General features: G+C 41.6%; 1 protein-coding gene across 3 annotated transcripts in view; it reads right to left on the bottom strand.

Moving 5' to 3' along the window:
* The window catches only part of actr3 (actin related protein 3), a 66751-nt gene that overhangs the window by 25596 nt on the left and 27810 nt on the right, over positions 1 to 13345 (bottom strand). For all 3 annotated transcript variants that reach the window (XM_043694021.1, XM_043694020.1, XM_043694022.1), the window contains 2 exons: positions 4221 to 4316; positions 1474 to 1581 (listed from right to left, as the gene is read on the bottom strand). In XM_043694021.1, coding sequence (XP_043549956.1) covers positions 1474 to 1581; positions 4221 to 4316 — 204 coding nt within the window. The remainder of the gene's footprint in view (positions 1 to 1473; positions 1582 to 4220; positions 4317 to 13345) is intronic.

Below are 13345 nucleotides of genomic sequence, written 5' to 3' on the forward strand. Positions count from 1 at the left end.
CCAAGCTAGGAAGAACGCTATATTAAAGTCCATATAGAGCACATGCACCGCTCTGCCCTCAATCCTCTATCTTCTTAAAAGAAAAATTCAAATCAAGTTTGAGATACTATTTCTCCACACACAAAGCCATGTTGACTGTCCCCAATCAGTCCTTGCCTTTCCAAATATATGCATATTCTGTCCCTCAATTCCCTCCAACAACTTGCCCAGCACTGATGTCAGGCTCATGGTCTCAAGTTCCCTGGGCTTTCCTTACCACATTTATTAGCTAGAGGCACAATGTTAGGTAACCTCCCATCTTCCAGCACCGTGCCTGAGGCTATTGATACAATTATCTAAGCAAGGGGTCGATAAAGCTCTTCCTTCGCTTCTGACAGAGTTCTAGAGTACACCTGATCAGGTCCTGGGGATTTATCTACCTTTATGCACTTTAAAACATCCAGCTGCACCTTCTCTGTAATAGTGTTTTTCAAGATGTCACTATTTACTTCCCTCCATCCCATATTTTCATATCTTTCTCCACAGTAAACACCAATTTAAAATACTTGTTAGTGCCTCCTCCAACTCCTGTGTTTCCACACGTAGGTGGCCTTGCTGATCTTTAAGGGGGGGGGCCTATTTTCTCCCTAGTTACCCTTCTGTTAAGGTATTTGTACAATCCCTTTGGATTCTCCTTTACCCTATTTGCCAAAAATTGGGGGCGGGGGGGGGTGGAAAAAAAGGTGGATGTCTAATTTTCGTTCAGAAGTACTGTGCAAAAAAAAAATATTTTATTGTTCGAATGTACAACTGAAGTACTGACAACTTCTTTCACTTTATATACTGTTAAAGGAATATTTTGAGTAATACTGTCACAAAGCTAGTCCCTTTTTTTCTAAAAGCTGTTAAATGGCTCAAGGATACTCAGTCTTTAATTTTTTTCCCCCCAGACGGCTAATATACCAGGTCGGGCTCTGATCAGTATTGTTTGGCCCAGAGATGAAAAGGATTTTGAGGCCTTTCTTAAAAATATGTAAACAGAGGAGATTTTAGGCCAAAGTGGCCATGCTTTAGAAGTGACCTATAAAATGAAAGGGGAGTGGTCAGCTCTGTAGCTGAGCATTTAGTACAGTCTTAAAACTGGTGAGGAGTTCAACAGTGAGCTGTGTGGAATGTCTTTCTGCCCATAAGTTTCAATTTGTAAGCACGTGTTCCATTTATACTGATTTTTTTAAAGTGATTTTGCTTATTGGGACTGTTGCGTATATTTGGAACAGCATACCCAAGTCTAGTTTGGATAGACCAAGTTCTGTAGGGGCTCTTTATTCTGTTCTTTCTGTTTCGTTGTGTAATTGTGTAAATAAATTTTTGTTTTAAAATCTAGTAGTCAATCTGGCTAACTTACTCCAGGTAAATTTCAAGTTACACTTATAAATTGGGCTGCCTGCCCAAGAATGTTTTGAGTGGTCTGGCCTTGTCCATACCAATACATACCACTGGAATGACGTGAGTGACACCATCGCCACTGTCTATAACAGTTCCAGTCAATGTTCGCTCTCCAACTTGTCGAGATGTCCATGAGGCAGCTAAAGCAAGGACAGCCTGGAAATAAACCAAAAAGAGTTATGCTTCAATAGTAAATAAATGATTGGTAGTTAACATTAACAATGTTTAAAACACAGAAGTAAGGTACAAGGACTTAGCATGAATAAATGTCTTCAACATTATATGGTTTGGATTATTTTTTGTTCAGGTAGAGGTACGAGCTTAATTCCCCTAAAATACTTGAGGAACCCAACTAATCTGGAGTTCAAATATCATGGTAGGGAAAGCATATTACTTCAATTCTTCAGACAGTATGGGTCAAAGAAGTTAATACATTCTAATTAAAACAGTTATATATTTGACTAGTGGTGAGTGGGTTGGTAATTTTGGAACAGTGACATATAAAAGATAGGTTTAATTAATGATCAGAGTTCAAGATTCCTTTGGGAATAATGACCACAACATAACAGAATGAAACAGTTTGAGGAAGAAACTTTGTCAGAAACAACTGCACTACAGTTTTTTTTTTAAGAGAAAGACTAATTACAAAGGAACAGGACAGAGCTAGCTGGTGTAGATTAAGAAAGACATTTTGCAAAAATGGTTCAGGATAATAAAATGAAAGCCAAGCGGTACGTACCTAAGGTCCTTCAAGAACGAGGCTAGGGACATAATGGGGAAACCAAGCCAAAAAAAGTTGAATAAATACTTCACAACTGTTCTTCATTGAAGAATAGTAATAGCATTTCAATGAGCAAAAAGAAAGAGAGAGGGGAAGATATAATAAATATCACTGGAATAAGTACAAAGAAAAACCAATGGGGTTAAGGCCGAATAGGTTCCCTGGACCTGATTTGATACATCATAGGATATTATGCGAGACAGCTGTAGAGACAGTATGCGTTGGTAGTAATCTTCTAAGAATCCTTGGATTCTGCAAGTATCAGAGCACTGGAAAACTGCCAATGTAACACACGCACACACAAAGAAAGGAAGGAGACAGACAACAGTTAACTACAGGGTAGTTAGCTTAACATCGGTCATAGGGAAAATGTTGAAGTCTAACATAATGGTTAAATGCACAATCTTTAGGTACACATAAGTAAAGCCAGCATGATTTTATGAAGGAAAAAATTATACCTGACAAATTTATCAGAATTCCTTGAAGTAGCAATAAGGATAGATATAGGGGAGGAAGTGGATGCAATACATTAAGGATTAGGAAAAGGGTACCACGTTACTAAATAAGGTAGGATTCCATGGTGAAGGGGGTAGGCTATTCTTAAAGATTGGCTGACTAATACAAGACAGACTTGTAATAAAATGGTTATTTTCAGAACAACAACTTGTAACTAGTGGAGTACAATTATTCACAATATATATTAACAACTTGAACAATGAAAGTAAATGTATTATAGCCAAGTTTTCCAATGACAAGAAATAGGCTGGAAAGCGGCTGGGGGTTAAGACAAAGTCTGCATTGGGTTTTGGCAAGTTAAACAAGGTGAGCAAAAACTTGGCAGATGGAATACATTGAGAGAAAATGGAAGTTCATGCACTTTGACAGCAAGAACAGAAGAAAGATTTGAAAATCCTCATATCTCAAAAAGGTTCAGCAGGTAATCGTGAAGTCAAATGGAACGATGGCCTTCATTTCAAAGGAAAGAGTATAACAATATAAAACTATACAAGGTTCTAGGCTGTGCCTTGTACTGAACACAACTGGAACACTGAACAGTTTGGATCCCCTTTCTTAAGCAAAGATATACTAGCAGTGCAGGCATTCCAGAAAAGGTTCACTAGATTTATCCCCCATATGGAGGGATTGTCTTTTGAGAAGTTGAGTAGGTTATGTTTGTATTCATTTGAGTGTAGAAAAATGAGAGCTGACTTTATTGAAGCATGCAAGTTTTTCAGTGAGCATGGCAGGGATGTAGAGGCTGTCGTTTCATGAGAGAGACTAGTACCAAAATGATATAATCTCAGAATAAGGGGTCACCCAGTTACAGGAGATGGAGGAGGAATTACTAATTGTTTCAAAAGGTAGTAAATCTCTGGAATTCTTAAGCGGGCTGGAGAGGTGAGGTTGCCATTAGGTATGGTCAGAGCTGAGATAGCTCAGTTAGGCAATCAAGTGATAAGAGGAAAAGGCAGAAACATGGAGTTCCAGTTTCAGATCAACCATGATTTCTGGATAGTAGAGCAGATTCAATGAGGCCAATGGCCTACGTCTGCTCCTCCATCTTATAAGAATCAAACTTGGTATTCAGGTTATGCAAGTAATTCGGAGTGCAAATCTTATGTTATCAATTACTGAAAGTGCATGGAAATATAAGACTAGGGACATTTTACTTCAGCTTTAAAGGGAAATGCTAAGCTCACAGATGGAGCACTGTATACTGTTCTGACCTCCTTATTTGATCAAAAATTTTAGATACTTCAGAAGCAGTTCAAATACAAATTCATTTCTGAGATCAGGGATTCAACTTATGAGCAAGACTTGGACATGCCGGGCCTACATCCATTGATATTTAGAATAAGAGGTGTTGCTACTGAGCCATAGAAGAGCCTGAAGGGTGGATAGCGAAAGAACGCTTCCTCTTGTAGGACAGATTACAACTAAGGGCACAATTTGAAATTAAGGCACCTTGCATTTAATATGGAAAACTGTAGATTTCTTCAACATTTCACCTTACCTGAACAGCAATATAAAGGCCAGGCACATTGAAGGATTCAAACATGATTTCAGCAGTATATTCTCTATTTTCAGGAGTATTCAGTGGCGGTTCAGTCTGTTGAAGATATTCACATTATTTAATAAACTGCAGCTGAAAGTACTATATCGGTTCACATGAGGTGAAGAACTGAAGTTTTTAACTCTGCGAAATACATTATGTAAATTCCTGACTATCTTTGCAGAGCAGGCCCATAGTAAACAAAATAAATAATTCAAGATTGTAAGCAAAAGAGATTGTTTTAGATTTGATCAGATTATCAAACTGACTTCAGCTTTTATACTAATTTAACACAAATAAAATCAATGCTCAATTGGTCAAGGAGATCGACAGGATATAAACAAAAAAAAAGTACAAAAACCAAAGTAGTCAGATTTTAATTTCCAGAAGAGTTCAAAGGAACTTAGGAAAGATTTAAGTCAAAACATTACAGATAATCTTCTTATAAAGTGATGTCAGCACAGGAGAGACAGCCAACTGAGCTATCAAAGGACATGGAGAAGGCAGGTACAATTAAAACAGCCTCTGGATGAGTACATGAATAGAAAGGGTTTAGAACGATATGGGGCAAAAAGGGCCAAGTCAGATTGGGATGTCTGGTTGACGCAGACAAATTGGACCAAAGAGTCCATTTCCACACTGTACGACTAACCAAATGACTAACTGGTTTCGTCACTGTGCCTTCAGTTCTGTAAGTAGGAGATTTTGTAGTCTAACGATCAGGTATGGAAAGGCAACTCAAGTTAAATAAGCATCGTGTTGGGTACTGGAAAAGAGACATTTGTGTGGTTGATTTCCACGTGCAAAAATTACAATCAGTAAGACACTACGTTTTAGAACTTCAACATCACTTGGCATCACTCTCCAAAGTTTGCAATTTCACTGATGCCCCCATTATTGCTGCACTCACCTAGCAACATATGACTTTGCAGGCAAAGAGCATACGGCCAAGAGAGAATGCGAGACCACCAGGTAATCAGAATTTTGGCAGAGAGGTAACACCTATTCCGACAAGTCCTGATGAATCTATCCAAACAGTCAATGCAGAGGTCAGATCAGTTTTCCTTTGTGTGAATTCAAGGAAAACAATGGGACCAGACGGAGTACCAGGCCGTGCACTCAGAGCATGCACAAACAAATGGCACAGTTCTTCTCGGACATCTTCAACCTCTCCCTGCAGCAGGGCACTGTCCCTGCCTGTTTCAAGAGGGCCAACATCATCCCTGTGCCTAAGGCGGCTCATGCAGCATGTCTCAAATGACTACCACCCAGTAGCCCTAACTTTGGCGGTCATGAAGTGCTTTGAAAGGTTGGTCATGACATTGATCAACTCCAGCCTCCCCACTACTCTTGACCCACTCCAATTTACCCATCGGACCAACACATCCACGTCAGACGCCATATCACTTGTCCTTTACTTCTCCCTAGAACATCTTGACACCAAGAACAGCTATGTAAGAATCCTACTCTGACTACAGTTCAGCCTTCAACACTATTATCCTCTCTCGACTGATTACTAAACTTAGTGATCTTGGACTAAGCCCCAATCTCTGCAACTGAATCCTCAGTTTCCTGACCCGTAGGCCACAATCAATGAAGATTGGGGAACAATATTCTATCCTAACACAAAACTGGAGCCCCCCAGGGTTGCATACTCAGCTTCCTACTGTACTCACTGTATACCCATGAATGCATCGTCAAATACCAGACTAATGCCATTTACAAGTTCGCTGATGACACCACCGTAGTCAGTCGAATCTCAGATGGTGATGAAACACACCACAGACGGGAGGTGGAAAACCTGGAAAAAAAGGCGTACTGAGAACAACCTAGCGCTCAATGCCAGCAAAATCAAGGAACTCATTATTGACTTTCAGCAGGATGTTACTCATGCTCCCCTACACATTAACAGCAGAGATGGAACGAGTGGAGAGTGTCAAACTCCTGGGAATGGTCATCCACAACAAGCTTTCCTAGACTCATGTGAGGTCCAACATTTCTTCCTCAGGCAGTTGAGGAAATTTGACATGATGGTGAATACCCATGCCAACTTTTATAGATGCGCCATCGAGAACATTGTCTGGATGAATCACTACCTGGTACGGCAACTGTACCATTCAAGATCAGAGACAGTTACAGAGAGTGGTGAACTCAGCCCGGACAATCACAAAAGCCAACATCCCATCTATAGAATCCATCTACCAGGCCCGCTATCAAGGAAAGGCCGCCAGCATTCTCAAAGATTCAACCCACCCTGGCAATGCTTTTCTACAATCTCTACCATTGGGGAGAAGGTACAGAAGCCTGTACACACATACCAGCCAGGTTCAAAACAGTTTCTACCCTATTGTTAGAATACTGAATGGATTCTCAAACTCTTAACATTCACCTGTACCTATGTTTTTGCTTCTGCTTACCTATTATTTACTAATCTGTGCTACTTAACTGTGTGATCTGCCTGCATTGCTAACAATACAAAGCTTTTCACTGTGCCTCTGTACACGTGACAATAAATTCAATTTGAGGGATAAACAGGTGATGTGGGAACCCAGAGAATTAGATTAGATTAGATTACTTGGTGCGGAAACAGGCCCTTCGGCCCAACAAATCCACACCGACCCGCCGAAGCGCAACCCACCCAGACTCATTCCCCTACATTTACCCCTTCACCTAACACTATGGGCAATTTAGCACGGCCAATTCACCCAATCTGCACATTTTAGGATTGTGGGAGGAAACCGGAGCACCCGCAGGAAACCCACGCACACAAGGGGAGAATGTGCAAACTCCACACAGTCAGTCGCCCGAGATGGGAATTGAACCCGGGTCCCTGGTGCTGTGAGGCAACAGCGCTAACCTGTGCCACCGTGCCACATTTAAACCAGTAGTCTGTTCTGAATATTAGCAATAGGTTTGGGGCCACAGCCTACTCCATAGTACCCCGGCTGTTCTGCGAATTGTGGGGACAGGGAAGGAATTTGCAGAGAGCCACAGCAACATTGAAAAAGCAATGACAACAGAGGATTTGGTCATTGGGAGAACAAATGGGAGTTTCTGTCGCTGTACATTTTTATCCAGGATGGTATCTTGTTTATCAAGGACATAACCAAGCAGTTGCAGAGCATTCTGAAGATGGAAGGAGAATAGCCAGCAGTGATTGTTCACATTGATACAAGCAACATAGTAGAAGAACAAGTTGCTGTAAACAGAGCTTGGGAAGCTGAAAAATAAGCTATTTAACAGGACCTCAAGAGGTAGTCATTGTCAGATTACTCCAAGCGCCACACAGTAAAAACGTGAATATTTAGTTGGAGTGTACAGGAAGGTCGATCTTACGTTTGAGGCATTACAATCAGTTAATAATGTCAGAAGGAAAAAAAACCTGGGAGAGTCAGAGCACAAGAATACAGAAGTCCAAAAGTGGAGCAGACCAAATGTAAAATGGCCCAAGATTTACTGTGCATGTAAGTGAAAATAGTAGTACTAATCAAAAATAATATTGGTAAACTGAAGCTGCAAATAACCAGGTAGAAACCTGGGAGTCAGGTGTTTAGGGAAACAATAAGACTTAACGGGACTACATATTCCTGGATATGAGGAGCTCAAAGACAGGGAAGGTAAGAAAAATGGCTGTGTAGCAATATTGACACCACTGTGCTGGAAAGAGGAAGCCTCCCAAAAAGCTCATGGGCAGAATTTCTTTGGTTAGAGCTAAGAAACACTATACTATAAAAATACCAGATGCATTCTGTAGGCAACCGACTAATGAAAAAGATGTATGTGATTATATTTGCAAGGATATTAGAGGTGCAAAATTAAAGCAATAAGGGGGCATCACTATCCTAATACAGAATGAAATAGCAATAGCATGGATGGCAAAAGGGGGCAAGATTATAGAGTGCATTCAGAAGAATTTTCCAAATCATTTTTCTTCCAGTTCAGTTAGTGAGGAGGCATTCCTGAATTTGGTCCTAGTGAACGATATGGGTCAACTGAATCCAGTGCCAGTAAGGAAACATTTAAGATACTGTCACCGTGGCATTGTAATGTTTAATCAAGCTATGGAAAAAAACACAAGCAACAATCCATGGTAAGGATAGTTGAGGACAGTCAATTTCATTGTGATGACAAGATATTTGATCCAGGTAACCTGGAATCAATGAGTGACAGGCACAACTGTCACTGAAGAACATGCTGGTTTGAAAGGAGATCGTTCAATTGCAGTCAAGATTGTATGGGATACAACAGAAGGGCAAATAAACCTAAGGCTCTCAGAACAAGCAATGAAGGTAAAGCAGAAAAGGGGTGCCAATGACATGCCAAGTGGAAAGTACAATTGAGAATTATGCTCAATATCTCATGCGCGATTAGGGGTGGGCAGTGGTAAACTTCATTTGCTGCTTTTATTTTTAAAGGGATTGGCAACTTAAAATGTAACCCAAAAGCCTTCTACAAACAAATTAATAATAAGAGTGATAAGAAACAAATGACCAGTGGTGTTCTGCAGGGATCAGTGCTGGGCCTTTTTGTAATTTGTATAAGTCATTTGGAGGAGATTGTGGATGTCTTGATTAATATGTCTGAAGGTGACAAAGATTTTGGGAGCTGTGGACAGTGAGGAGGATTGTAGGAGGATTGTAGGAGGATAAAGATAGGCTGGAGACTTTGGCAGAGAAATGAGAGATGGAGTTTAATCAGGACAAGCATGAGGTGATGCATTTTGGAAGTAGTAATGTGGAAGGCAACAATGTAGTAAATGGTAGAACCCTTCATAGCATCAACATACAGAGATCGAGGTGTACAGGTCAGCAGCTCCCTCAAAGTGGCAACACAAATAGATAAAGATGGTCAAGATTCAGTCAGGGCAGAGAGTATAAAAATGGCAAGTCATATTGCAGCTGTATAGAATGTTACCATTTCAAATATGGCCCAACAATTTACAGGCTGGTCATGTACCAGGAAAGGTGTGGAGGCTTTGGAGGGGACATTGCCTAGTTTGGAGACTTTTAGCTACAAGGAGAAGTTGGACAAACTTGGCTTGCTTTCATTTGAAAGAAAAGGAATGAGGAGAAACCTGAAGTTTAATTATGGATAATCAAAGTCTTTTTCCCCACATGTAGAAAGGTCAATTACTAGGGGATATAGGGGAAGGTTTAAAGGAGATGTGAGGGCAAGTGTGTTTTTTTTGCATAGAGGGTGTTAAGTGCCTTGGATATGGTGAAGGCTGATACAATAGCAACATTTAAAGAGACATCTTGACAGATCCATGAATAAGCAGAGAACAGAGGCATACAATCAAGTGGAACCATGAGGTTTTAGTTTAGAAAGCTATCCTGCTTTGGTGCAGAGGGCCTGTTCCTGTGCAGTACAGTTCTTCTTCGTTCAGTGTGAGGATGTATTGTCCAGGTGAATGTGGAAGAAGTGGCCAGCATACCCATAGAAAGAGAAACAAATGCTGAGGAGGGAGAAATCAATGAACCAGGTGAGGGGAGAGCAGGGTGGAAATTGTAAACAAAGTTGATAAGCTTTTCCAGTTCCAGACGAGAGGGAGAAAGCCGTACTAATGATGTCATTGATGCACTGGAGAAAGAGTTCTGGATGTCAGTGGACACATTAGCCTGTGGTTCAATGGTGGGGTCATGGTCTATGGATCCTCCTATTTTAACTGTTCCAAGCTATTGCGCGCACAATGGTCTCTAGTCTTATTTCATCTGGTGATCTCTTGCACTGCCTCCAAGTCCATCATCTCAACCTGCGTCTTCCTCCTTCCCAAACTCCACAAACAGGAATGCCTGGGCACAAACATTGTTTCTGCCTGTTCCCACCTTGACTCCATATTTTCTTCTTGTCCAGTCGCTTCCCACTTACCTCAGCAATTCTAAAGTTTCTCACCATATCTTCACCATCAACATGTGAAGGGATTACACATCCAACACCTCCTACCACCCTCTCCAAATAGGATTGTCTCAGGGCTATTCACTTCAGGAAAAAAGGCCTGATTCATTCCACCCATCTTGGATTGCTCAAGCTTTCCCTCATCTGAGCAATTTCCCCCTTAACTCCTCTAAGTTTTGTCAGATCAAAGAGAGACCATGGGTCCTAGTTATGCCTGTCTTTTTGTGAGGTTGACAGAACATTCTTTACTCCAGTACCACTCAGGCCCCACCCACACCACTTTTTCCAGTACAATGACATCATCGGTTTTGCTAACTTTTGCGAATCAGAGATACTTCTTCATACCGTTTCCTGCAGACACCATTCCATTTTCCCCAACTTCTCCATCTCATCTGTTCTGATGATGCTAACTTCTCCCGAGGTTCCCTGTAATGTCCACCTCCTTTCTCAATGGAGATCCCCTTCCAGTGGTTGACAGGATACTCAGCAGTGTCCAACTCATCTCCTGCTCTTTGAACCTCACTTTTTCTTTCCTCCCACAATGCCTATACGGTTGGTCCTCACTTGCCACCCCACACAAGTATCTACGTATTTCCCTCACCTTGCCTGTCAGCATTACACAGGGACTGTTCCCTCCAGGACACCTTGGTCCACTCGTCCTCCACTCCCAGCACCTCTCTACATCACCATAGCAAGCACAGAAGTTGCAACACTTGCCCATTACTTCCTCCCTCCTCAGTATTCAAAGCTCCGTACACTTTCCACATGAAGTAATGATTTACCTGAACTTCAATCTAGTTTACTGTATTCACTGTTCAAATCATGGTCTCATCCACAAAGAGATGAAATGTAGACTGGTTGACCACTTTGTGGAATACTCAAGTTCTGCCCACAGAAGTCACCATGCTGTTGCCTACCACTTCAATACATGCACGCGTTCCACCACGGCCAGTCTCTCTCTCAGGCTTGCTGCAGTGTTCCAGCAGACCTCCATGCAAACTGGAAGAACAGCATCTCATTTTCAGCTTGGGGCTTTGCAGCCTTCAAGACTCAATACCAAGTTCAATCATTTTTAGGGCCTGGACACTTTCAGTGGTCCTAACAACAGCTAGACTCCATCATAGGTATGTACAGCAAGGAAACTGACTGTTCAGTTCAAATCCTTCATACTGACCAGATATCCTACATAAATCTAGTCCCATTTGCCAGCACTTGGCCCGTATCTCTCTAAACCCTTCCTGTTTATAAAACCATCCAGATGTCTTTTAAAATGTTGTAATTATACCAGCCTCAACCACTTCCTCTGGCAGTGGATTCCCTACATACACCATCCTCTGGGAGAAAACATTACTTCTTAGGGCCCTCTTAAATTCTTTCCCCCTTAAACTAGAGCTATGCCTTCTAGTTCTGGACTCCCCCACCCATGGGAAAAGACATTATCTATTTATAGTAGCCATGCCCCTCATGATTTTATCAACCTCAAAAGGTCACTCCTCAGCTTCTGACACTATAGGAAAAACAGTCCCAGCCTATTCAGCCTCTCCCTGCAGCTCACAAGCCCTCCAACCTAGCAACACCCTTGTAAATCTTCTGAATCCTTTCAAATTTCACAACATCTGATAGGAGGGAGATCAGAATTGCACACAATATTCCCAAAAAATGGCCAAACCAAAGCCCTGGACGGCTGCAACATGACCTCCCAACTCTTATGCTCAATGCGCTGACCAATAAAGGCAAGCATACCAAACACCTTTTTCATTGTTCTAGCTTCCTGCGACTTCACTTTCAGCAAACAATAAACCTACACTCCAAGGTCTCTTTGTTCAGCAACACTTCCCAGCTCCTTACCATTAAATGGATAAATTCTGCCCTGATTTACCTTTCCAAAATGCAGCACCTCACATTTACCTAAATTAAACTCCATCTGCCACTTCTTAGACCATCTGATCTCGATCCCATTATACTGTAAGGTAACCTTCTTCGCTATCTACTACACCTCCAATTTTGGTGACATCTGCAAACTTATTAACCCAACCTATGTTCACATCCAAATCATTTAAGTGATAAAAAGCAGTGGACCCAGCATTGATCTTTGTGGCACATCACTGGTCACAGGCCTCCGATCTGAAAGGCAACCTTCCACCACCACCACCACCACCACCCCTCTGTCTTCCACCCTCTAGCCAGTTATATTCAAATGGCTCGTTCTTTCTGTATTCCATGTTGTCAAACATTGCTAATACGTCTACCACGAGGAACCTTGTAGAATGCGTTACTTAAGTCCACATAAATCGCGTACACCACTCTGCCCTCAATCCTCTTTGTTACTTTTTCAAAAAAACCTCAATCAAGTTCTTGAGACATGGCTGCCCATGAACAAAGCCATTTGACTATCCCTAATCCATCCTTGCCTTTCCAAATCCTGTCCCTCAGGATTCCTTCCAACAACTTGCCCACCAGCAATGTCAGGCTCACCAGTCTATTGTTCCCTGACTTTTCCTTACCACCGTTCTTAAATAGTGGCATCACATTAGCTAACCTCCAGTATTCCTACACCTCACCCGTGACTATTGATGACCCAAATATTTCAGCAAGGGGCCTAGCATCACTTGCCTAGTTAACCAGAGTTCTAGGGTTTACCTGATCAGGTCCTGGGGATTTCTCCACCTTTATGCATTACTGGAGGATTCTATTGTACTAACTTCCTTAAGTCTGGAAAACAACTGTGTTCACAACTTCATGGCCTCTCATGTCTCAGCCAATTTCATATCCATGCTGCTACTGTTCTACATTCCATGAATTTGCTGAAAAACCTGTTATGTGGCACTTTTATCAAATTTCTTTTAGAAGTCCATGCATTTATGCAGTAACTGCATTCCTGCCATGAATTCTCCCTTGATCAGATTTCAACCAGCTTAGTTAATTGCAATGTGCCTTAAATAAATGTGCCTTTTCTCAATTAATCAGAGTTTGTCTAAAAAAGACTGGTAATAGACAATATTCTTCAATTATTTTCTTTTTAATTGATTTAGAATAGAGAAATTGAAGCTACAAGCACCTATTCAAAGCTTGGAGGGGCGGCGTTGGAAATGTGATAGGTGGAAAGAGGTCAAGGTGAGGGTGATAGGTCGGAGTAGGATGGAGGCGGAGAGGTCAAGAAGACGACTGCAGGTCAGGAAGGCGGTGCCGGG

The sequence above is a fragment of the Chiloscyllium plagiosum genome, chromosome 7 (assembly GCF_004010195.1).
Source record: "Chiloscyllium plagiosum isolate BGI_BamShark_2017 chromosome 7, ASM401019v2, whole genome shotgun sequence".
NCBI lineage: Eukaryota > Metazoa > Chordata > Chondrichthyes > Orectolobiformes > Hemiscylliidae > Chiloscyllium > Chiloscyllium plagiosum.